The sequence below is a fragment of the Podarcis liolepis genome (assembly GCF_965112155.1).
Source record: "Podarcis liolepis genome assembly, chromosome: 3".
Taxonomy (NCBI): Eukaryota; Metazoa; Chordata; class Lepidosauria; order Squamata; family Lacertidae; genus Podarcis; species Podarcis liolepis.
The window spans coordinates 53,109,004-53,134,050 of NC_139557.1; the positions used below are offsets into that span (position 1 = coordinate 53,109,004).

At 43.8% G+C, this 25,047-nt stretch overlaps 2 protein-coding genes across 2 annotated transcripts in view; one reads left to right on the forward strand and one right to left on the reverse strand.

Moving 5' to 3' along the window:
• Positions 1–3,798: 3,798 nt before the first annotated feature.
• On the reverse strand, positions 3,799–24,700 carry SLC22A16 (solute carrier family 22 member 16). Its single transcript, XM_083497798.1, has 8 exons — positions 24,410–24,700; positions 12,184–12,660; positions 10,613–10,730; positions 9,023–9,569; positions 6,542–6,669; positions 5,172–5,281; positions 4,953–5,052; positions 3,799–4,443 (listed from the first exon to the last, which is right to left on the reverse strand). Exons 1-8 carry the CDS (start codon positions 24,457–24,459, stop codon positions 4,231–4,233), a joined length of 1,743 nt encoding a protein of 580 aa, XP_083353924.1. The 5' UTR covers positions 24,460–24,700; the 3' UTR covers positions 3,799–4,230.
• A 103-nt stretch (positions 24,701–24,803) lies between these two features.
• Positions 24,804–25,047, forward strand: part of LOC310704458 (uncharacterized protein) — a 62,204-nt gene continuing 61,960 nt past the window's right edge. Inside the window, exon 1 of the transcript XR_014524777.1 lies at positions 24,804–25,047. The gene's annotated coding sequence lies outside the window, so the exon portion shown is untranslated.

The window sequence follows — 25,047 nt, forward strand, 5'->3', positions numbered from 1 at the left end:
TTGTGTTTTAATTGTATGGTCAAAATAAAAAAATTCCTTCCAGTAGCACCTTAAAGACCAACTAAGTTAGTTCTTGGTATGAGCTTTCGTGTGCATGCACACTTCTTCAGAACTAACTTAGTTGGTCTTTAAGGTGCTACTGGAAGGAATTTTTTTATTTTGACTATGGCAGACCAACACGGCTACCTATCTGTAAACGTATGGTGTAGCTGTTACATACAGGTTTCCATTACCTCTCAGAGGAAAATCTGTTAAAGCTCCTCTCTTCAGATATGTCTATCAGAGCTTCTGCCAAAGGTTTATTTATACATGAGTGGGCCAACCCAAGTGGCCACCCCACTCCACATTTCCAGCAAACATATGGAAGGAGGCTTTGACTGAAACCCCGCTTTGGAGGGAATCTCCCTTTGAATTGGAGCATCCTAATAATTTGTATTGTTTGTGGACTGGTGCCTCTCCCAAGCTGGCAGTGAGTCACAAAACATATTAGAATGCAGTTCAAAAAAATCTACTGGTTGCAAATGCAACGTGCAGAAAATGATTATTTGGTACAATCTCTTGCCAAAATGATACAATATGATTAGATGTGTCGCATATGGTCACAGTGCAACATAGATTTAAGTACTGTGCTGGATCGTAGCCAAAATTCATATTTGCTTTATGATCAGAATGTTTCAAGTTGCTAGTTATATTGAATATATTTTATGTTTATTTTTATATCTTTAGGGCCAACTATTTACATGAAGGCTGTTCCAGGTGGGTAAAGAGGTTTATGCCATGTGTAGATGTAGGATTCCTCAGAAGCTGCGAAGAGCAAATTAATACTCCATATATCTGGGTCCTTGGTTATGAATGCAATAGGAGCTCTTTTCCAGAAATGTAGGAAGCCCTTCCCTATACTTACTTTCTTGTTGGAAGGGAATCTAATGCGGATATTCTCTTTCATCAATGGTCAAATCATCACTTTGCACTTTGGGAGCAATTAGATGCATAGTACATGTGTAAATTTGTTTTCAGTCAAAACAAAAAGATGGCCAGATAGCAAAGGAGGAAGTGCCATTTCAATCAGCAGCCAGACAACTCCATTTTGCAGTAGCCAATGTGTGTCTCTACTAACAAGTCATGAGGATATCTTGTAACAGTGTGTGAAAAGATCATCTATGGTTTTTCCTGGAACAGATGTTCTCTTTCACAAGATTGGGTTTCATAAGAATATGGATTTATGGAGTGGTGATGTCATCCAATAACTGAAAATATGGCAGTGAAATCAAGTGACAAACATCATGCCCACAGCTTCAGAACCCAGGATACTGTTTTAATTATAGAAAATGAATGTTTGGTTTTTTCTATGAAGTAATAGACATAAATGATTGTCCAATGTGTAAATCTGTGTACCACTAACTGTGAAAGTGATAACATTGTGTTTTAAAAATTTCTTTATAATTGAAACTGTATATAGTTGGCCTACACACCTACACCCACCCACCCACCCACCCACCTTTCCAGAACCACAGTCTTTATTCCCTAGCCTTTGAAAGGGCTGACACAGACAAAATGGGGCATATGAGAAATGGAGAGTCTCAATCACTGGAGTCAGGAGGGTTCAAGAATCAGGGAGGGAGAAGGGGGTGTTGGTGGGAAGAAGTCAAAGTATTCTCTTGGGCAGTGGTTCTCAACTGGTGGTCTGTGGACCCCAGGGGGTCTGCATAACCTACCAAGGGGTTCAGTAGTACCATTCATCTAACAAAAACTACCACAGAGATATCAAAAATTTCAAAAGTAAGGGGAGGGGGTCATAGCTTGGCTTTCAAAAAACAGGGTCTGCAGTACTTAGCTAATTAGGAACCACTGCCTAGTGGTCTCAATATTAGAGTTTGCTGCTGTTGTTCAAGGAAATACGTGTTTCCTTTAATGCTGCCTCAGAAATATGTTGTAGCATACATTTTGCACAGTCAAGCTTTAGTAGTTTCGCACAAGGGTTTCTGCTTCTTTGCTAACTTTACCTTAGTCCACTTGCTTCCCTGCACAGTGAAACACCCATGAACAAGAAGCTTGCAAACAGCTGCTAGAGGTTCAGAATGTGAAGGAGTTGCTAGCAAGCTGAAAGCCTGCCTCAGGGAACTGACATGCCCTTGTGAGGTGGATGCCTGTACCCCTAGGATGGATGATCAGAAGGTGATGGCAGGAGGTGTCCTTTTTGAAACTTGGGACAGATGTGCCAGGATGCTTTGCGGAGAAAATGAAACTACAAAGAAAGGAAAGAGCAACAGGGCACAGCTGGGGAGCCAGAGGAAGAGGAAGGGAGAGGCCAAGGAGATTTGAACACACGAGAAAGTTAAAAGTGGGGAGGTAGAGGAGGAGGAGGACAAACAGGGCTTGGCAAGGCCCTTCCCTCTGAAGCTACAGGGGAATCATTGTGGAAACCAAAGGCTGAGATTGTAGCAGCTGATTCCCCTCAAACTGTTTTCTTTGTTAAAATGGCTGGGAAAGTTGCATTTCCAACAGGAACAGAAATTAATTGTGAGAGAGCTGCAGGGGTAAACGTAAGATAAATGATTGAAGAATATCCAAAAAGCTTTGTTCTGAAGACTCAACACATTTTTTAAAAAAAGCCTAGTATGTATAAACATATGCATATATAGAACACATCCAGCAAAAGACCTGTGGCCTGGTGACCCCAGCCTCTGCTCTACAAAGTAGTCAAGCACATGTCCTTAGTTTTAACTGAGGGTGGTAAAGAAACTCTCCAGGGTCAAAACTACGTGTTACTTTAACCATTTAAAAAAGAAATTAGCAAGCTTAAGAGCTATCATTCCTCTTTATTAATAAAACAGCAGCAATGAGGGAGGGCCTTTCCAGACTGGGACAATGGTTAACTCTTTCCCTTATGCCATTTTCACACTGACAATTGGCCCCAGAACTGTTATTTGCCCCCAAAGAGCTATTTGCAGCCAATATTCTGTATACAACATCCTTCTGTAGTTTTCTTCGCAGATTTTTCTGGCCTTCAGGCATACCAAGACATTTTATTCTTACAGCACACTTAAGATGATGAGACTTATACGAGCTGAGTGAAAATGTATTTTGGATTATCCTCAGGTTTGTACCGTAGATTACGGTTTATTAGGCAACTGGGCGTATTAGACGACCCCCCCCCCAAATTGGCAGCTGCCAATTTGGGGGTTCGTCTTATAAGCCCAGTTGCCTAATACGCTGGGCAGCTCTGCACCAGGAGGAAGCCGCCCAGCGAAGCCAGCTTAGCATTGCTGGGCAGCTTCCTCCCGGCATGGAGAGGAGCCTGCCGTCCGCTGCTGCGGCAGCTTCTGAAGCAGCAGTGGGCGGGCTCCATACCCGGCGTATAAGACGACCCACAACTTTTTAACCTCTTTTCCTGGGTTAAAAGGTCATCTTATTCGCTGGAATCTATGGTAATAAGTCATAGGGCGTGTACACACATTTAGTTTCATGCCAATTCTCCCCCCACCCTTGAAAAGCCCTGTTAAAGATTGAAAGAGTTAAAGATTGCAACTGAAATAAAGGGAAGGAATGAAAAGGAATAAAATAAAAATGGCACTCCAGTTTTTAAGACAACCTGATTTTATCTGTGCTGCAGAGACATTGCTACAGAAAGCTAACAATATTTTGTTTCGGTCACACATAATTCCTTTAACATTCAATGAGCATGCATGCTGTCTATGCAACTTACAAATGTTGACTGTCTCCATTAGAAGCCATGGGCTGGCTTCTCCTTTTAAATGGATGGCATTGCTAAGAAATGAGACAAAAGCTTAGAAAACCTAGATTGGCACGTTCCATTTATAAAGAAATCACTACAATTATTTGAGAGTTTTCCTCCTATGTAAACATTGTCTAAATGTCCGAGAATGTAACAATACCAATTCATTATTTGTTGTGGTTGCACTTGGCAATTCAAACAATATTAACGGGATTTTGAAATGACAATGAATGCAGCAGGAAATCTGAGAAAGAAGCTAGAGGTGGCTTTTTAAAATCAGTATCAGAAAAACATATTTCTTTGAATTAGCATTACTCACGTCATATGTTAACAAGGTGCTTCAGAACAGCTTCAAAATATGTTCTACAAGCTCTAATTCTTGTCTCCATGATGAGAGGGCAAGAGGGTGTACAGATTACAAGGAACGTGTACTAACCAGTGGATATTGCAAACGAAGGAGCACAATACAGCACATAATAGCTTTTTAAAAAATCTTATCCATCAGTGTCGTGTGCCTCTTGGTTCAGCATCTCAATCTTATCCCGTGCTGCACCATCCTGAGATGCTGGGAGATACTTTTCTGGGCCACTGTCTTTTTTCATATGCTCATTGAGTTCTGCCCATGTATTTGTCAATGGCTTCCCAAGTGTTTCTGGTAGCATCAGGGTTAGCACTCCACTCAGGAAGGCCATGACTCCTACAATCAGCTAAAAGAAAACAGGTCATGTAAGCGAGAGAAGCTAACTGCATGAAAAGCAAAACAAGAGGTTTTATTTACTATTGTTAACAATGACACAGATGAAGTTGCAGAGCAACCCAACCCCCCAAGTTGTGCTCAAGGGGGTTGGATAGAGCCCCCCTCCCAGCTCTGCTTGGCTCTGCCATCAGTAGGGGAGCCCTACCACTGAGGAGTGTTGTAATTCAAACCATAGCTTAGCTCTGGATGAGGCAGCAGCAGGATGACAGGGAGGACTGAAATGGCCATGGTTTTAATTTTGACTACCTACAGGCTTGTAACTTCAAGCTTAGCATTAGTTTGGCTTAGCATCATATGTGAACTGGTCCATTGTGGATATGCTCAAGTCATTTTCAAAGGGGCTACAGTGCTGATATTTGTTTGTTCCAGGCCTCAACTACTGGCTGTTCTCACACCTGGCCATCTAGTACATTACTGGCATTGTCAAGTTTGATGAAGCTGTTAAAACAAAGCATTTACCTGTGGCATAAAGATCCAAACACTTGACAGGTAAACACAGAAAGGGGCTACCACGCTCCCTACCCGGCACATCATGCTCCCACTGCCCACTGCAAGGGTCCTGAACAGTAAACAAAAAGTCCAATTTCAATTGATACTGTTATAAGCAGAAGACATTTTCACAGAGCAAAGCTGCAGGATACAATTCTAATTCTTAAGGGGTAAAGAGTTTTGCCTTACCGTGCAACTGTTGGATATAGCTCTGCCGTATACAGGTAGATAAGGCCGAATGCAACACCTATTGCAAACTTTCCAGCCATATTTGCTGCAATAACTAGAACACTGTAATCCTGTTAAGAGGAAACATAATTTTATAACAGCATAGGGAGCATGAATTCACTGAGGGTCACTGAGGGACTTATGTTCCAGAACTCAGTTCATAAAAGCCTTGGTATTTTGTAAACATTCAGGAACCCCTACTGCACTGTTCAGAGCAGACAATGGTTTGGTTTCCTTTACCAGGTAATTAATTCCATCTCTGCACTTAATCACGACTGGACAGTATTTTTTGACTACTATTGTGGGCCCAAAGGCTGCAGTTTCCTTTCTTAAGTTGCATCTAAGCATATAAACACTCACATTTTGGAAAATGTTGCTAGATCAGCAAGTTACCAGTTTTACAGATGGAATATTGTCAGTATTTCTGGAATTTATGGCCCATTTCTTTAAGCCATGGCATCAGCTATGATCTACAATTAGTTTCAGTAACAACCCTGTGTCAACCCAAGGTCCCATAATTGCTGCAACGTTGACAAGAGCCGCTATTTCCAAATGTGGCCTCATGTAGCCCAAAACTTGCCAAGAGGAGATGGAACGGGGGTGGAACTGGGGCAATATTCTTCCGTAGCATTCTGATGCAGTAATTCAAGCTGGCAGCAATTCAAAAACCTTGGATGGAATTCAACGTCACACTGTTACAGATGTTCCATCTGTGCACATGTATCTGCTTGCCAGATAGAATGATATCCCATTTTCTTATCCTCTGCTATCCTGGGAGTTTTCTCAGTCCCCAGGAGCCAATTTTGGGGAGTGCACAGGGGAAGGAGAGTGGGGAAACCCTGTTGCACAGGCAGAAACCCCTGCACTGGGCTTCTGCTGGTGGGGTTCATTAGGTGAACCCTGCCCTTAGACTCCATCTGTACTATACATTTAAAGAAGTACCATGAGACTTTCAACAATCATGTTAACCGAAGTTTGTTAAGGATGTTAGAAGACTCCTGTTTTCCCTAACAAAGCTACAATCCCAGAGTTCCCGCGGAAGAGGAATGGACTATTAAACCACTCTGAGAACTGTAGCTCTCTGAGTGGAACAGGTGTCTCCCAACAATCCTCAGCATCTTTAAAAACCACCGTTCCCAGGATTCTTCAAGGAAAGCCAGGACTATTTAAAACGATGTGATACTGCTTTAGCTATATAATGCAGATATGGCTGAAACTGACAGGAAACAACACATGCCCTGAATAGATCCTCTTGCCTTGCTCAGGATGCTACATTAGTACAAGACCCACAGCATGTTTATATACATCTGATGCAGGTGTGAGTGACTCACCTGAGGTATCACCATGACTAGAGCACAGATCACTGCACTCGAGATGAGGAATGGGATCAAGGTGTTCCTTCGTCCCAGTTTGTCCATTCCTATGCAAGCCAGGACATAGGCAGGAAGCTCCACAGCACCTAGTATCAGATAAGTCACATTTTAAAAATGTGTTAGATACATAAAGACGTGGCTAGACTGCTGCTTCCCATGATTTTTATTTTCTCTCCAGTGTGGCCTTAGCCTGCCCCTCCCATTATGCCTCAGCTCTCCCGATTTGCAATATGTCGATGGCAACAGGGCGGCCTAGAATACTGCAAGGTACTGAATATGAAATACACTTGCCACTTGGGGAAAATGATCTACAGAAACAAAGGCTGTTACAAAACAACTTTCCCCAGGTGTCAAAAGGATACCTATAATGGCTCCTGCAGTACTATATCAAAAAGCCGAAATAAAAAAAGAGTTCTTTGCTCTGTGGCACTTTAAAGACTTATTGTGACACAGGCATGCACAGGGTGAAAAGGCCCTTAGGCCTGCCAGTTAACGAGCTCATATGACTAACATCCTGACACTAAATATGTTGAAATAATGGGCACAATCCCATCAAACTGAAATACTGTGAAATGTCACTGATAAAAATGGAAGAGATTTAAGTGTATGTTTGAAGTCTCCCACTGAAATCAGCAGCACGGCTCCAATTTGGCTGAACCATGCCTTAAGTGGTCAGCAGCTGATAAATGTCTTCATGATTACAGAAAAATTCACTTTTGTAACAGTATCGATCCACTGGCAATACACTGCTGCTAAACAAAATGGAATACTAGCACCTTATCTTACACACATCCTCAAAAATGTCAACTGATGATGCTAGTTTGTGAGAAAGAACAGCCCAGCCACATCCACAGCTTTGGATGCTGTGGCGCACAGGCACTTGTGCTGCATACAGCTACAGCAGCCTTTCTAGGCAAGACAAGAGGGAGGGCTGGCCACCTTTGTTCCCACAACCCTTCTGGTTCCAAGTGCTACTTCCTGTCTGCCTGCATAAACGTCTGCAACAGCATTAAATGGCCAGAGGACTATTAGGATACTCTCCTAGTGGCTATAGCAGTAGCAGGTGGCATGGTAGGGCAGAGACACTGACTTGACCTCTTGGCAGGTGAGTCCCTGCTGCTTAAGAAAGGTGAGGTGGTGGGGAGGGCAGCACTGTCAATGCAAAGGCAGAACCGACCTGGCGCTCCTGCTGCTGCGTTTGCACTGTGCTGCCCTCCCTGCCACGTCAGCTCTTCCCCACCCAGTAAGCAGCTGCAATTCACCTGCCAAGAGATCAGGTAAGCATCTCCACCCCACCAAGTCATCTGCTGCTAGGCTGAAGGCAGACCTGTCCAGGCCTGAAGGAAACCCTTGCATGGTACTTCTGCATTGCATAGCAGTTCTTCCACAGGTTTGGTGCTGTTGTAACAATGGCTCCTGGTCAGATGTTGGGGCCAACTCCTGCTGCCAAAATAAGGAGACAAAAATGTTCTCTGGATTCAGCACTGGGAGCCCTGCACTTGGTTCTAGGCTATGTTGTTGCTGCACAGCACAGAAGCATTTGACTTCAAGCATCTGATCATGCAATTTCCAGCAGGTAATCTTATATGTGTAGTGAGGCATCAGTACAGTGCACTGCATGCACAACTCAACATGTGGCACAGAGTACATGTGCATACGCTTGATTTCAGCATTCTTTCCCCTCTTTGTGGATGTGCAAGGATTTGAGGACATGCATACAGAAGTATGCACCTGCATCCTCATAGCACACCAGGTAATGTGTACAGTAGGAGAAGCATGCATACTTGATTCTCATTTTTTGGCCAGCATTTCTAAACCACATTTGTGTAAACCAGGAGTGGCTAAACTGTAGTCCTTCAGATATTACTGAACTGCAATTCACACGATCCCTGGCCACAGGTCATGCTGGCTGGGGCTACAGGTTAGCCACCACTGCTGTGAACTAACCTTAAGTGAAAGCCAAATAATTCATACGAATAGTAGCCACTTGAAACCAATCCCATAGTAAGAAATTCTGTAGGCCTAAAGGGACAGAGAAGCTTTGCAGAACAGCCAGAACATTCATACAGGCAGACTATAGCCTAACATGTTTTAAGTTTGACAGTATTATATCTTAGTGAACAACAATGCTCCTTGCACATGTTTCTTTGCATCTCTAAAAGTAAAAAGGATAGAGACTTGATGAAAGCTGAACATTTAGCTGGAATATCCCTGAGAGGGCCAGGTCCCCAATCCCATAACCACAGCCCTGCTTGAAAGATTACCCTGAAAATCATCTGCCTGTGAAATGGCCCTCACATTATAATTTGCATGTGTGTATGAACAGGGCCTGAGTTTGGAAGTTCACTGGTGGTGGCGACAATCACTAGACATTTATTTTTTAAAAAGTTGGTTGCATTTCTGTTGCAAGTACAGTAAGTTACATCAAACAATATTTACCTATGAGAAATAGATTTAAATATTCATTGCCTCCAAGGTTCACGGAACTGAGGGAGAACACATAATATCCTAAACTCCCAGTGAACCAAATCAGCCAGACTGTAATGGTCCTTCTTGCAATGTGCCAGTTATGAAACAGATCTAAGATGTTGTGCTTCTTCACGGGAGAAATGTCATTATCACCCGTTCTGCTACTGACTAGATCATCTTGGACGGGACACAGTTCAGAAATTTTACAAGGAGTGCTTACTTTATTCCATCTTGCCATTACATTAATTACTTTTTGTGCTTCTTCGTATCTTCCCTCTGTGAGCAGCCAGAAGGGTGTCTCTGGGAGCATCCAGCAGCACAAGACAAAGGGGAGAGTTGTTATGGAAAGGCATATCTGGTAGACCCACCAGGTGGGGGCCAAGTAGCCTACCAGAGCCACAACCATAATCCCCAGTGCAAAAAACGCATGGACGTGCATGGATGCCCACGTGCGAGCCTTTATGCCAATATATTCAGTCACATACACAAACACTACAACCAGATAGCCACTTGAAACCTGGGAGGTGGGGGAAAAACAGAGAAAGAAAATGGCTTCAGTCTAGTCTCCCTCTACAACAAGAATTAAAAATAGATGGTCATGCTGCAGAGGCTCAGAATTTCAAGAAGTCTGCGATCTGCAATAAAGAGGAAAGCGGTGATCCAAGAACAAACGAAGCAATGGTATTGGATATAAATGTAGGCTACAATCCAGCCAAAAAGGGAGCCAATATGAATTGGATCAGGGTGATCTGGGTTCAGATTTCCCCTCAGCAATGGAAAACTCACTATGGGCTCATCCACACTTCTGTTTGTCCCATGATTACTAGGCCTGAGTCCAAGAGATTTTTCTTTTGTCCCACCGCATTCCCTGGGAAAACCCATGCTTTACTGCTGAATCGGAACAAATGTCAATCAGGTTTTCTGCGGATTGATGTTTGTTCCAATTCAGCTGTATTGGAAAGTGGCAGGACAAAAGAAAAGCCTCTCAAACCCAGGCCTAGAAATCAAGGGGCAAACAGAAGTAATCATGGAACAAATGGATGTGTGGATGAGGCCTAAGCAGTCTTGGGACAATCACTCTCTTTCTCAGCCTAGCTTACCTCAACAAAGCTATGTAGGGGGAAAAATAAGATTACCCAAGTTCACTTCCCTGCTTCTTTGAAAGAAATATGGTATATGGCTATATATAAATAAGAAAACATTCAGTATTTAAGATCTGTTGATCAAATGAGAGAGGTACATGGTTAATGTTTCCACCTTAAATGAATGAAATGAGTGCTTTGCTTTGGCTGGATTGGGCCTACATATATTAAAGGGCAGTCAATATAAAACAAGGTTAGGCAATATGCTCAGAGGCAGCCAGGCAAACTCCTGGAGAAACTTTAGAAGCTCATAGAAGCATTTTTGTGTCACTGAAATCGTACTGAGATCAATCCAAGTGCTCTGGCTTAACTGGTTTAGAGACTGCAGTTAGAATACGCTTTTAGAGGTTTAATAATGAAGAGCCTTCGAAACAGTCAAGGAAATTATTTTGTTGGAAAAATCAGCTTGGGTTCTTACCATTGCAAGCAGGAAACGGACAATCACAAAGCTTGTGTAGTCAAATGTGAACGCCACTGCAATGCCAAATATAAATTGCCCAGTGCTGGTGAACCACATGACGGGCCGTCTCCCCATCCTGTGGAACGCAGTAAGAAAACAAGCATAAAAATAAATATTGCAGAAACTGCATCAGAAAAGCATTTCTAACTCTGGGGCTTGCATTACCAGAACAAGAGAGAAAGAAGGAAGCCCCACAAATGCTGTACCTAGCGGTTTATGGCTTACTGCAGATTTTACACTTGTTATTTACTAGATTTTTAGACTTGATATTTCTGTAATAATTTTTTATTAATCTCTTTTTAAAAACAAAATTATCTTCATTTCATCAACTCAAAATGAGCTTCAAAGCTCATTTTCAGAGACTGCATTTTAGCTAATGGCTTTTTAAAGGGCAGCTGCTATTACTTTATCTTTGGATGGAGTAACTGTATAGAGCATGAGGGCAACATCCTGTCATAAGCAAACTTCCAGGGGCCAGAGGCAAAAGTAGGTGGAGCAACAGATGTGACTCTTGCCTTTGTGCAGTAGGCTACATTCCTTCCTTGCAAAATAAAAAATCTACAGACACACACCTCCAGCCAGCCAAAGCTACACACTTCTATGTCCTATTGAGTTCAGCATGAGAGAATGCTTAATTTAACTCCCACTTAAGTTTAAGAATTTTTTAAAAATGCTTGACTTTGGCTAGAAGTTTAAGTGTTCTGAGGTCACAGGCAGACTACATACTTTTAACTATGGAAAGGCAGCGTACAAATGAAATGATGATGATGATGATGATGATGATGATGATACAAGCCTCGTTGCTTGCTGCCCATTCTCAACATTCTGTAGGGCCATCTGAAGTCCACCTACAGTGATGCTAAGGGGCTGGAGTCAGTCTGCATTATATTGTGTGTTGCATTTCCTCAACAAGGATACTGAAGTGTGTGGTGGAGTTACTGTAATTTCTCTAGCCTACGTGGCAGCTGCATTCCACCTACATCTTAGGTTCCCTTAGGCTACAATTCTGAGTACACATGAGTACTACAATTCTGAGATAGGATTACCTTTCCATTTTTTATGCTCAAAATACATTTCCATGGATAACACATAAGCAGGGCCTCCCTCCCAAGTTAATAAAAGTGATCCAAAAATGCAGTGGAGCTATGTGCCTCTGGCTGAGTAACTTCTTTTCTTGTCTTTTGACTAGGGCATCAGAGAGGGTGGAAAGAGAACAGGACACCAACATTGCATGAGCTTGCAAGTCACCTACATTTCCTCTTGAAAATACTCAGTTAACATGCCTTGTTCAAGCTCAGCCTCTGACTGTTAACTTGATTGAATAGGAATTTTATTCCACATCTCTCAGCTCTGTGCTTTCTACTGCAAGCAGAAACTTGCTTGAGAAATCTAGAATGATATATTTTGATGGCATCCTTCTGCACTCTCCTGTTGCGTCTAACAAACCAAACCGTGTCAGGAGGGCTTTTTTTTTTTTGGTGGATGGGGATTTGAACCCAAGTCACCAAGCTAGTTCAGTACTACTGTACCTGTCAGCAATATCTCCAAAGATCACAGCTCCAAAAAGGACTCCCAACATGAATGTGGGCTGTGTGAGTTTTGCAAGCCATTCCCGCTGACAGACCAAATCCCACTCTGTCACGATGGTGCTCTGCCATTTGGTCTGGTCATAGATGAATCCATCAGTGCACGGAACATCCGTCTTGTTACCACTGTATTCGTAAGTAAAATTTGAAGTGTCCTCTCGTTTGGACCTGCTGCACTGATTAAGTTCCCAAACATCTCCATTTTCCAGCTGGACCAAGATGTAGTGCTGTGCTGATGTCCAGAGTGCCCAGGCATCCTCTATTCTTGAACTAGATGAATTATAAATCAGAACACTACTCACGTTTCCAGGGACACTGCATATGAACTTTGGTGTAACAGCCAAGAAGACAGAAGCTAAGTAGTGGATGCCACAAGAAATAGATTGAAAAACAGATGCAAAATAAACCCATGCCTGATATCTGAAAAGGAAAACAAACAATTAATTATCATTATATTCACCATTCTTTGAAATATATATCCTGATGTTATAAAAAGGGTTGCATTTTTAAACTCAAAGAAATGGTTTTAAAAACTCAACTTTGTCTCAGTGAATTGATAGAAGAAAACACAGTTCTATTAAGATAAACAATATGCACATGGGTCTGGTATGTCTTGTGTAAGGAACATAGACACAGGATCGGGGTCCAAAGTGTTTTGCAATCTGCAGTTGAAGGATTAAAATCTACATTTTAGTGAGACAACTGGCAAAAATGACACCGATTTTAGCCAATCCAGTTTATAGACCATAAATAAATCTTGTCCTTTTTGCATATTTGGATTTCAAAATGGCCTTCTGCTGTTTCTATATTAACAACAGGTCAGGGATGGGGATGGATGAAAATCAACCTGGGGTGTCAACATGGAAAAAACCTTAATCCCGGAAATTGCACAATCTGAGGCGGGGAAGGAGCATCTCTCCAAGAAGTTCCCCTTTCTTGAGAATGGTCTCCACAGATGGAATAAAGGATTCAGCACACACTTACTGTGGTAAGAGGTGGAATCTACACAGATATAAAACCCATTTTGAAAATTCTTTTTTAAAGCTTTTTTTTTAAAAAAAAAACATTGAATTTTCCATAAGGCTCACCATCACCATCTAGTGTCACATTGTATATTGCACTTAAAACACACTTAAAATCTTTTATTTGCAGCTGTATAGCTGAGTCCAGAGTTACAGCCCAGTTTCCAGGAACAGCACCTCACCTTTGCTTTAGGCTGTTCTTTATATTACCTTTTTCTGAGCATTTCCAGTGCTAGCACTTTAGTTACTATTGTTTGTTGACTGACTGTGACATGTCTAATTATTGTTATGACTATTTTTTCTGTTACCTATACAGTAGATTTCTTTCACTAGTCAAAAACTAAGCTTACTGAAATGCATCATAGGCAACCTTGGATGAGTATATACTTTTATAAAAGAAGGCATTTATTTTGTTGAGAGACATCTATCCCCACTTTGATTATTTTTCCTAACCGTTGGTCTTGATTTTTTTCTTATATTTTCTGCCCTGTAGAACTATATTCATCTTTGGGGGGGGTATGTGTAAAGTTCCTTATGCAAGTTTTATTCCACTGATTTTCCATATATCATGCATACAGCTCTCATCAAAACAAATAAATACTAATTTGCTTTCATCAAGAGTCCTTATATCAGTATGGTATCTCAACATTTATAACTTACTAGCATGAATAACTAGGTAATTTTCCTATTCCCCAAACCCAGCAAGTCTTGTACACAACACCCTCAACATACCAGGCCTACTGTGAGTGCAAAGGATGAAGAGCTTCTGTTCACAAACCCAAATTACTGCCAACATCGGGCAAAAGCCACACAATCGGGCAAAAGCCACACATTCCAAAACTGGCTTCACGTCCATATTCCAAAACTGGCTTCTGAAGGCAGACCTGTTTCGGGAAGCTTTTAATGTTTGATGTATTATAGTATTTTAATATTCTTTTGGAAGCTGCCCAGAGTGGCTGGGGAAGCCCAGCCAGATGGGCAGGGTATAAATAATAAATTATTATTATTATTTATTGCAACACTTCCAAAAGGGAAGTCGAGAGAAACTCGACTTATGGAAACCAGAAGCACACAGGACCCGAGCTGAAGCAGGGCTCTGAACGAAATGTACTGAAGAAATTGTATGTGAAGGAGCACTGAGGGAAATCTTCATTTATCACTGCCACCCAGTGTCACAGCTGAAACAAAGATGCAGAGAAGCAATGGCTGGAGGAGTGGTAGGAACAGGAAAGACCCTTCTGGCCTATCTTCAAATCCAGAAGTTAGCCACAGTGCCTATGCGGCCTCCCAGAAGCAACCTCATCCCACATTATTCTGGAGGCCTCAAATTCTCCAGAGAGGCTTTATGAGATGGGGGTGGGGATGAGAACAGAAAACTTTCCTTCCATGACCTTCCTCAAGTTAGCTTATCTTAGGCTCTAAGCCTGTGGCTGGATCTCCCAAAATAAATGAACAACAGGTTATTGAACATATTTCAGAAATAACAGCAAAACAACCCCAATAAAAATGCCTATCGATCAATAAAACCATTACAGACTAAAGTACAGTGGTGCCCCGCAAGACGAAATTAATTCGTTCCGCAAGTTTTGTCGTCTAGCGAATTTTTCGTCTTGCGAATCATGAAATCCCATAGGAATGCATTGAAAATCAATTAATGCGTTCCTATGGTCAAAAAAAGTCCAAACAAAGCCAAATTTGGTACAACAGTTTATTAACTGCTCTTTAAAGTCACACATACTGTAAAGAGCAGTTCAAAAATTGAAGGGAAAATAAATTAACTTTATAAACAAAACATGTCTTTGTTTTTAGACAAAGGAAACAAAGTCGCGAGACGTTTTCGTCTTGCGAAGCAAGCCCATAGGGAAATTCGTCTTGCGAGGCAAATCGAAAACGGAAAAACCTTTCGTCTAGCGAGTTTTTTGTCTTGCGAGGCATTCGTCTTGCGAGGTACCACTGTATATGGGGCAAGAAAAGGAGAAGCGCAAAAATCCCATAGCAAGATGTTGCATTTCCCCTTCTAATCTGGAAACCTCAGAGCATCCCACAGGATTTATGGCACCAAAATTATTTTGGTACTTTTCCTGTCCTTCCAAATACCTTCACTAGGAAACTGCTTATTCACAGACAAAAAGGCAACTGTTGGGCGGCAGGCATCTGAGGGGTGTGTTCAGGGGGAGGAGAGTCCCAGTAATAATGCCACCAGTGATACTTACTGTGTTCAACAACTTTAAGAAGAAGGCACTTCTTTCCACAAGCCAACAACCAAGTATAAATAGCTGGACATTTCTTCTTTTGGGTTACAGAACTGCCAGAAATGTATGGAAAGTTTGCAAGGCTACACAGCCCAAACTTTCCACAACACTTGCTGCTTTGTGCACTACTGGATGTCATGGAAGGACAATTCCAGTCCCCTCCCCGAGATGCTTTCAGAAATGTGTAAAGAAGTGTGTCAACAACAAACCTATTTGAGATGACTGTGCAGAGCAATCATTTGTGGAATGGATCTGCGGTGCTCTAGTATTTACCATCCTGTTAGGACAGGAGTGGGCAAACTTTGGCTCAGGAACTGAATGCAACCCTCCCGGTCCCCCTGTTTGGCCATCAGAACTCCGTCTAGGCTACACCCCATCTCCCGTCCTGCCCCACACCCTCCTTGAGTGTTTTTGCCTGGCTGGAATGTGTCCTTGAGCCCTGATCACGCCTTTGGTTTCCCTGGGTGGAGGATAGAGAGGGGTGTGTGAGTGCATATAGAAACTAGCCTACTGAAACAAAGATAAAATGTGCATTCGTCACTCTGACCCCTTTGCCTCTGACCCCATTCACTTCCATCATGTGGCCCCCAGAAGGTTGCCCAAAAAGAAAAGCTTTAAAAAAATGGTTCCCCAGCACTGAGCTGGCTCCCATACCACATGAATAAATTAATCCTCAAAATACATGAAGCCAGGAAAGTCATAGAATAGTGTGGACTTTGTGCAAAGCAAAAAAACAAAAGTAAAAGTCAACAAACTCCATTATGTTGTTTCTCATTTATAAGTACATTTTCTGAGGCCAAACACAGCAAGTAAGAGCTTAAAATGTCACTAAAAGGCACACATTTCACTGGGAAATAAGTGCCTTACGTAATCTCTTCAAAGTACATAATGAATGCTGTGCCCACTGAGCATGCTCAAGCCTCACTGGGCTGTTTTGGGTACACTCCACTCCATTCTGGTGTTTTACAGTGGGGTTGGACACATTTGTACTCAATTCCAGCTACAGTGGTACCTCGGGTTAAGTACTTAATTCGTTCCAGAGGTCCGTACTTAAGAAGAAGAAGAAGAGAAGAAGAGTTTGGATTTGATATCCCGCCTTTCACTCCCCTTCAGGAGTCTCAAAGCGGCTAACATTCTCCTTTCCCTTCCTCCCCCACAACAAACACTCTGTGAGGTGAGTGGGGCTGAGAGACTTCACAGAAGTGTGACTGGCCCAAGGTCACCCAGCAGCTGCATGTGGAGGAGCGGAGACACGAACCCGGTTTCCCAGATTACGTGACTACCGCTCTTAACCACTACACCACACTGTTTAACCTGAAACTGTTCTTAACCTGAAGCACCACTTTAGCTAATGGGGCCTCCTGCTGCCGCTGCGCCGCCAGAGCACAATTTCTGTTCTCATCCTGAAGCAAAGTTCTTAACCTGAAGCACTATTTCTGGGTTAGTGGAGTATGTAACCTGAAGCGTATGTAACCTGAAGCGTATGTAACCCGAGGTACCACTGTACATGAAAAATACTACATTTCTGCACCAATTCCTACGGGCAGCTCTCACTTCCATCCTTGAGTATATTTAAAAACAGCTTATCCAAATACAAAATTTTTCTTTTTCCTTTTTGTAGCTACCGTTTTAAAATATCAGAATCTCCCTTCCTCCATCCTCCTTTACCAGTCACTTCATTCCACTCCCATCACATTTTCAGATTTCCTCCTCTCTTGTGTCAGTCAGCATTCCGTGGCCAAGCATTTTGGGTTATTTTGTGGGACTTCCTGTAGCTTAGAGGTATTTTTTGTACCTCTGCAAACCTTGGGGTTATCCTGGGTCTGTCAATATCACCCCCTTGTGTGTGAATGGTCCCTTTTTGGGTACGTATGTGTGAGCACACGAGTGTCTGTGTAGGCAAACACTGAAACTAAGCTTAGTAAAAGCATGTCAGATATCCTATAAATATGTCATAACAGACCAGTCAGTCAAGGCCTAATTGTCCCTTTTTGTTACCTGTCTTTTTCATTTTTGGTATAGACCCATAAGGATTCCCTGGGTCGCAAATAAAGCTTTAGGCAGTCACTTGAACAGAGGCCACCTGCTATAATTACAATGAATCTGTCAGCACTGAACATGCCTCTTGACCTCACAAATACATTATGAACCCCACAGAAGGGGGGGAAATGTTTGGGTTAAGCAGACGGAGGTTCAGATTTAGAGCGAAGCCATTGCAGGTTAACATATAGGGTGAAGCAAGCAACCCCACTCTTTCTCCCCCTCCAGCTTCCTGCATTACCAGCAGTGGCGTAGCGTGGGGGGTGCCAGGGGTGCCGGCCGCACCGGGCGCAACATTGGGGGGGGGCACGTTTGGCCGGCCCTTCGCAAGACGAAAGTCCATAGGGAAATCTCCGGGACAGCGGGGAAGCGCAGCGCATCTTCCCCACTGTCCTCGGACCTCCTCCGAAGGCTGGCGGTGGGGCGGAGAGACCTCCTCCCGCCGCCAGCCTTCGGAAGGCTGCTCCGAAGCTTGGCGGTGGGGCGGAGAGACCTCCTCCCGCCGCCAGCCTTCGGAAGGATGCTCCGAAGGCTGGCGGTGGGAGGAAGGCTCTCCACCCCACCGCCAGGCTTCGGAAGGCTGCTCCGAAGCCTGGCGGCGGGAGGAGGTCTCTCCGCCCCACTGCCAGCCTTCGGAAGGCTGCTCCGAAGCCTGGCGGCGGGAGGAGGTCTCTCCGCCCCACCGCCAGCCTTCAAGGCTCCTCCGAAGCCTGGCGGTGGGGCAGAGAGACCTTCTCCCCGCGCCAGCCTTCGGATGGCTGTCCTGAAGACTTGTGGTGGGAGCAGTGGCGTAGCGTGGGGGGTGCACCTGGCGCAAAATCTGGGGGGGGGGCGGAAGAGACTCGAGTGCTAAAATCCACGGGTTAGGGGGCGCAAATTACTTGCCTTGCCCTGGGTGCTGAGAACCCACGCTACGCCACTGATTACCAGTGCTGCTCTTCCTTAAAAAAAAAACACATGGGGGCACCTTACATACATAGATTGTATGTTCAGTTAGCCCTTCGTATCTCACTTTTAAATGTCCTGGTAAGACTTTTCCCAAACAAGAACAATCTGCTTCTGTCCATTAAAACCTAGTTCTGCCTTTCCCTTCCTTAAATCCTTAAAAAACACACACAACCATTTAATAACAAACAGGTACAGAGGAGCGAATTACATTTTTGTATCTCATTACTGGATATGCTTTATTTTTGTTAATTTCTAATTTTCAAAGGCTCTTCAGCATAGTACTTCCATCCATCAATTATGATGCATGTTTAATGGGATTTAGTTCATTGGTTTGTCTATTTATGCAAGTTATGAAGCAATACCAGTGTTCAATAAAATAATATGTTGTGGTAATGCCAAGCAAAACCCAAAGGATGATATCCAACATTGGGCATATTCGAAACGGACCCACTGAGACCAACGGAGTTGCAGAACCTAAGTCAATTAATTTCAGAGGCTCTGCTCTATGACTTTGTTGGATATCACCCTAAATCTCTGCTAACTACACACTATAATTGAGACATCCACAATATAATATAATTGTCTGAATATTGTCTATATTAGGCCTATTTCTGTATTTGCACTTGAGTTCTTCTTTTCTCCGCAGGTTGTTGGGCTTCTCAAATACCAGTGAAATCTAGAACACACTGAACCCTAGAGCAACTTAAGACAGTTAACAGGATACGTTAATATACCGTGAACAATATCTCTACATGCGTTCAGGTTTTCTTGCTTTTAACAGACTGCTCCTCAGGGTTTGCTGGAACTGATCAAAATTCTGCACATAACGTTTGGATTATTTACCAGTCAGTCACAGAACAGAATTTGCCCAAGGCATTGTGGTGCTTTTGTATTATGATACAGGTGCACTTTGCAGCATTACTGAGACAAGACTTCACTTGCGCATCGAACAAAATATTTTAATAATTCAAGCAGTTGCCCACCCATGGAATTATAAACAACTGTGTGAGTCCCAAGGCTGTCTTCTTTGGCTTATAAGCAAGGCGTGCCCTCCTGCAACTAAAAGAAAAACGTGCAGAGATTTAATTTATACGCCTTTTTCTAAGAAAGGTACAAGAAACCACCAAGATAGTTACTTGGAACTAGAGGTGAAATTAATCACATCTTTGAATTCCCTGCTTGGTGTTCTCCTCTTTTTAAACCTAACTGCAGCAGTAGGGCTGAGGGCATGGTGCTGAAGGAATGTTGTGCTTTCGCCCATCTTTACTTTCATACCATTTTCCATTTTCACCCCTTTGCTGCTTTTTACCCCTGATGTTTCTATTGCATACAGAAAGGAGGGTGTCCACAGGGAAAAGAGTTTCTAGAAACCTACAGTCCAGCAAATAAAAGTCAATCGCAGGTATGGGAAACCTGTGATGCTCCAGATATTGCTGGATTGTAGCTCCATATGGGGTGTATGGGGCACCAGAGGAGGGGCAGCACCTTTGGTGGGAGCACATCATGCTCCTTCTGGGATAGTTTGTCCATCTTTGGTCCCCACCCTATGCTCAGCTCCCCAATATTTTATTCCCGTTGGCACTCCTTCTTTGGTGCTGCTTATGCAGCGGATTGACTCCACCCCCAGAGGTGCACTCCCTTGTCTCTTGAGACAGATGGGTGCCAGCAATAGCTCCAATCTTCCCTGGCCATTGGCTTATGGAAGTTGTAGACCAACATCACCTGGCGGCCCACAGGTTGCCCATTAGTTCATAGTCAAGCAAATGAATCACATGTAACCCACACTGGTAATGTGCATCAAATCACCAGTTCCCTCCAGGCTTTATGTACTTACTACAACATAATGTTGCACTGTGCTCTTGACCTTTTAGCCAAGAAGTTGTCATGGTGTTGGTTGTAATAAAACGCAGTGCAAGGCAATAGTGGCCATGAGCACACTGCTGTATTGTCGCTTCAGGTGTTGGGCTAGGATGGAGGCACCCAAAGCAGTCCATTGGGGCACAGAAAAGGGGGGAAGTGGCAGCAGAAGTATCAGTGGTGGGGAAGAACAACAGAACGGACAAACAGCAGGTTTTGGACAAGCAGTCCCCATGTGTTTTTCCAGGCTATACAAACGTTTCTCTCTTATAATGGCTCTAGTGTTCAGCATTAGCCCTTGAATGCCCTCTCAAGAATTCATTTCAATAACTGTCTTGTTATTCATCAGCGGACTCCAATCTAGAGATAAGCTCCAATTAAATGCCAATTACACATGCACAATTGGCCAATTACTGTATTTGCCCAGTTACTTGTAGAGAGAAAAAAGCTCACACTGATGTATATTAAGCCTTCCTCTTTATTATTCCCATATAATTTACTATACTTGATTTTCCATGTATGTAATACAAAGCACAACTTCCACCACTGCAGAAAATAAATAGGTGATGACTTAAATGGAATATACTGACCAATTCCCAGCCCATTTTCAAGGAAAAGCAGGTTGAAAGCAGAAAGTTGTGTAAATAATACCCTTTTCATCTCCTACCTACCCTAATGATCCTAAAAAGGAAATATCATATTGTTAACGTATTTTTAACTTTTAAAAAAGTTATTTTAATAGCAAAACATTCATTGGTTCATCATTTGCTGGTGAGGATAACCAACATAGAAAGTGGCTTGGTGAAGCAAGGGTTCCCTTCTGCTCCTAGAGCAGTTGATTATATGAAATTCAGAACCTTATATAAAACTCTGCTATCGGAGTAACACTCGTGAAGATTTATGCTCTTCGGTAAACAAGAATGGGGTGTGGAGAATTGCAGGTTTTAGTTTCATAGTTTTAACAGGTAAATCTTAGAAGCAACAAGCTTAACATTCCAAGAGGGGTACAAAGTGCCTTGTTAGCAAACATTTGATTGCTTATGAAGGGTCAAAGATACTTACTAACCCAAAAAAGCAAATGACTGAAGATGCATAAAAAACATACCGGTACTCAAAGCAGCTATAAAGCAGTCACAGTTTCTATAAACAGTAGTTCTTAAGAATGCTGCTTCAGGACCTGATCGAGCCCTCAAACTCTAACTGTACTCAGCTTGAACCACCCTTGTAGTTATGCGTTAACATGTCATTCTGTGATAAAACTGTGGACTCAGCTACATTAGTCAAAAAACAGAGTTTTAATTGCATTATAAACATGCAACACCAGATGGAGCTGTAGAGCACAAAACTTTTCTATGCGATTTTACATAGGTTTTTTTTTTTACTTTTGTTACAACGATTTAATTTATGACTTATTTATAGCTTTTTTCCTGTGTGTAGATCCACCCAGTGATTCTGGTTTTGGATATGTGTGCGTGATATATGCACATATACACAGAATGCAAACTGAAGGTGAGTGTAGGAGGGCCTACATGCGTATGGTTCAATGTCTGCATTTCCTGGACTTTCCTGCTTATAAATAATAAATTATTATTATAATTTATTATACCTGTGCTGAGGGCAGAAGAACAGAGTACCCCTACACCTCTACACACAAGGGAGAAGGTGCTTTGAGAAGTGAAATTCCAGGTGCAGTGTTACAAGATCTTGTTTCCTTTGGATAATATTTATTTATTTTCTTGCTGGCTTAGTTTGAGATAAACCCCACTGGAAGTACCATAACAATAACGGGCAGCAGATATTCAGATATCCCCCTCCCAATGCTGCACCTAGTTTACACTAACTCCCTGTCTCTTGCTGTTTACATATCACTGCTTAATCTGGATCTAGCGCACAGACACCGCTGGGTTTTGAATCCATATACACTTCGCGCACTATACAAAGCGACCCTGTATCCTTGCGAAATACTGCCATTTGATGCATTTTACCTCAAACCAGCTACAATCCAAAAGAAAAACTGTTCATTTGAGAGAGCCATTGTGCATGCACAGATGAGAGCTTCACGAATAGGAGCTGGGTGTGCATGCAGGTGTAGGGAAACCAAACAGATAAATGCACAGACATCCCAATCCCCTCTGCTGTTTACAATAGCAAGGGGGAAGCAATCTCATTAACTCCAAAATATGGGCTCTCTCACACACCCCTCCCTGCTGAGTCCTATTCCCCAACGCTAGACTGCCCATTCAGGAAAAATCAACATTCTTTTTTAATAAAACCCTGGATTACTCATTCACAGTGACTAAGCTGGCCAGACTACAACAATATGTGCTTAATAAACAAACTACCAAGAAAGCTGTACACCAGATTTCTCTCTCTAAAAGCAAAAAGTCTGTAGAGAGAGAAAGAAACTTAATAGGAACTGAACCCACAGGTACAAAGAAACATAGAATCATAGTCCAATGCAGGAATCTCATCTAAAATATACATGACAGGTGGCTACTGAAGCTCTGCTTAAAGACCTTCAAGGAATGAGAGTCCACCACCTCTCGAGGGAGACTGTTCCACTGTCAAACAGCTCTTACTGACAGAAAGCTACTCCTGATGTTTAGTCAGAATCTCCTTTGCTGCTGCATCACACTGTTGACTCATGTTAAGCTTGTGGTCTACTAAGACACCAAGATCCTTTTCACGTGTACTACTGGCAAGCTGCCCTGCAGGACATATTCAGGAGAAGAAAAGGCTAAGGAGTAAACCCTACACAAATTTGGAGTGGTGTCCCTAAAATGGTTGGATTGGGCCTTGTACGCCTCCTGCAGCCAAGCTGGCACCAAATGTTTTGCTCTGCCCTCCTCTGGACCACATCAGCGAGGCAGAGAGTAAGAACTTGTCATCTGGGCAGCCCAGGACCTCCATACACACTGCCCAGGTTTGCGCCCCAGTGAGTTTACTTTGGTGCTGCTAAAACAGCCAAAACAATGTGGGAGGTAGCAGTTACTGTGCAGTCACTGTGGGCCCTGTGATTCTCCAGCGGTTTGACTTCGCCCCCAGAGGCGCACTCCATTGTCTCTTCAGACAGACAGATGCTAACAGCTGGCAAGCCAGGTGCCCCCATCTTATATTTGTGCAGCTGGTTCTTCCTGCCTAAGTGTAGAGATAATTTCCTAGAGGTGAGAGCATACTCAAAGAACCCCAAGACACAGGTTTGCCAAGCCCCTCCTTACACACACCCCTGCTATAAGCAGCTCCCAATGTGTTTTGCACACACAGGACAGGAAGAAAACCTCCACAACCCCCTTCAAACAGCATATTCCATCCCCATGTGGGAATGAGAGCCAAGGCTCACTTGGACCCTACCCACAGAGCTCATGCCACATAAATGACAGGAAGAGTTTTTTTGGAGCATGTGCAAAATAATCACTACCAGACCTCTGGGATAAAGGGGGAAATTTCCGTAATTTAGGCAACTTCCTCTTTTTAGTCGTTTGTCCAAAAGATCTTTCACCTCATATATAGTACATATACTCCCTTAAGGGTTCCTACACTGGTATTTTAAAACAGGGGCTTTTATTAGCCTCTAAGCCGCTAAACGCTGCATTAACGTGCTGTAGTGAATCGAGCTGGGAAGACACCGGGGTTCAAATCCCTATTCATCCCTGAAGCTCATTGGGTGACCTTGGGGACAGCCACCATCTCTCAGCCTAGCTAGCCTACTTCGCGAGGTTGTTGTGCGAGGATAAGCCGCGAGCGGGAGAAGAGAAGCGCGCTCTCTGCTTCCCGCTTTTTGGAGGGAGGGCGAGAGTCAAAACTAGCAACAAGCCTTCACTGGAAGTGGCCAACCTTCGCTCCCCCGCGGTGGACACGTGTCTCCCTCGCGTACCCCTGGCGGGCGTCCGAGTCAAAGAAGCTCTCCGCTTCTCCCGCGCCTCGCCACCCCCACCTTCGCCCCTGCCTAGGGAGCGGAGGGCCAGACCGGAGACCCACAGCGCCTCCAACTCTCCAACCCCACTCCCCCTCTGCCGCCGCTGCCTCCCTCTCGGCGCTCCAGCCTGTTACCTGCCGAAGTGTCCCAGGGAGTCAAAGAGGAGCTCGAAGTTGCGAGCCATGGCGCGGGCGCTCGGCGGTGTGCGGGGCCGGCCAGAGTCCCATCTCAGCCTCTCCCCTCCCTGCCCCGCAGAGCCCGCCTGCTGGGAAGGGGCGGCTCCTTCGCCCGCCTGTCCAACAGACGGACCCTTCAGGCCGGTGAAGGGCCGCGCTGTAACCCCTCCCCTGGCGCCAGGGGGGTCAGCTCCCCCGGCCGCGCGCGCTCCTTTCCCGCCCGGTGCAGGCTTCCCTGCCTCCAGGCCCCTGGCCCCTTCCGCCCTGGCCGGGCGCACCTCAGCTCCTCTAGCAGCGCCAGGGTACACCTGAGCCCTTTCAGCGCGCTTAAAGTCCCGTTTAAAGTCGAATTCCCTGGCCAAATTTCCTAGGATATGGTGGTTTTGTTCTTGTGGCCGTTCGCCTTTTGTGGGCTTCCAGTCGGGGCGTATGGTTGCCCACTGTGAGAACAAGTATGCTGAACTAGATTATTTTTATTTATTTGCTTTCACATTCGCACCCCACTTTTCCTGCAAGCTCAAGGTGGCGTCCATCGTTTTCTACTCCCCACCCCCTACTCCGCGAGTTTTTCTCCTCAGAACAACCCTTTGCGGTAT

Excerpts from the sequence above, each read along its gene's own strand:
- SLC22A16 (XM_083497798.1), bottom strand. The coding sequence starts at position 24,459 with ATGGCTCGCAACTTCGAGCTCCTCTTTGACTCCCTGGGACACTTCGGC. Across the intron at positions 12,661-24,409 it reads TCCCTGGGACACTTCGGCAG|ATATCAGGCATGGGTTTATT; the intron begins GTAACAGGCTGG and ends TTTCCTTTTCAG. Across the intron at positions 5,053-5,171 it reads CTATATCCAACAGTTGCACG|GACCCTTGCAGTGGGCAGTG; the intron begins GTAAGGCAAAAC and ends TTTACTGTTCAG.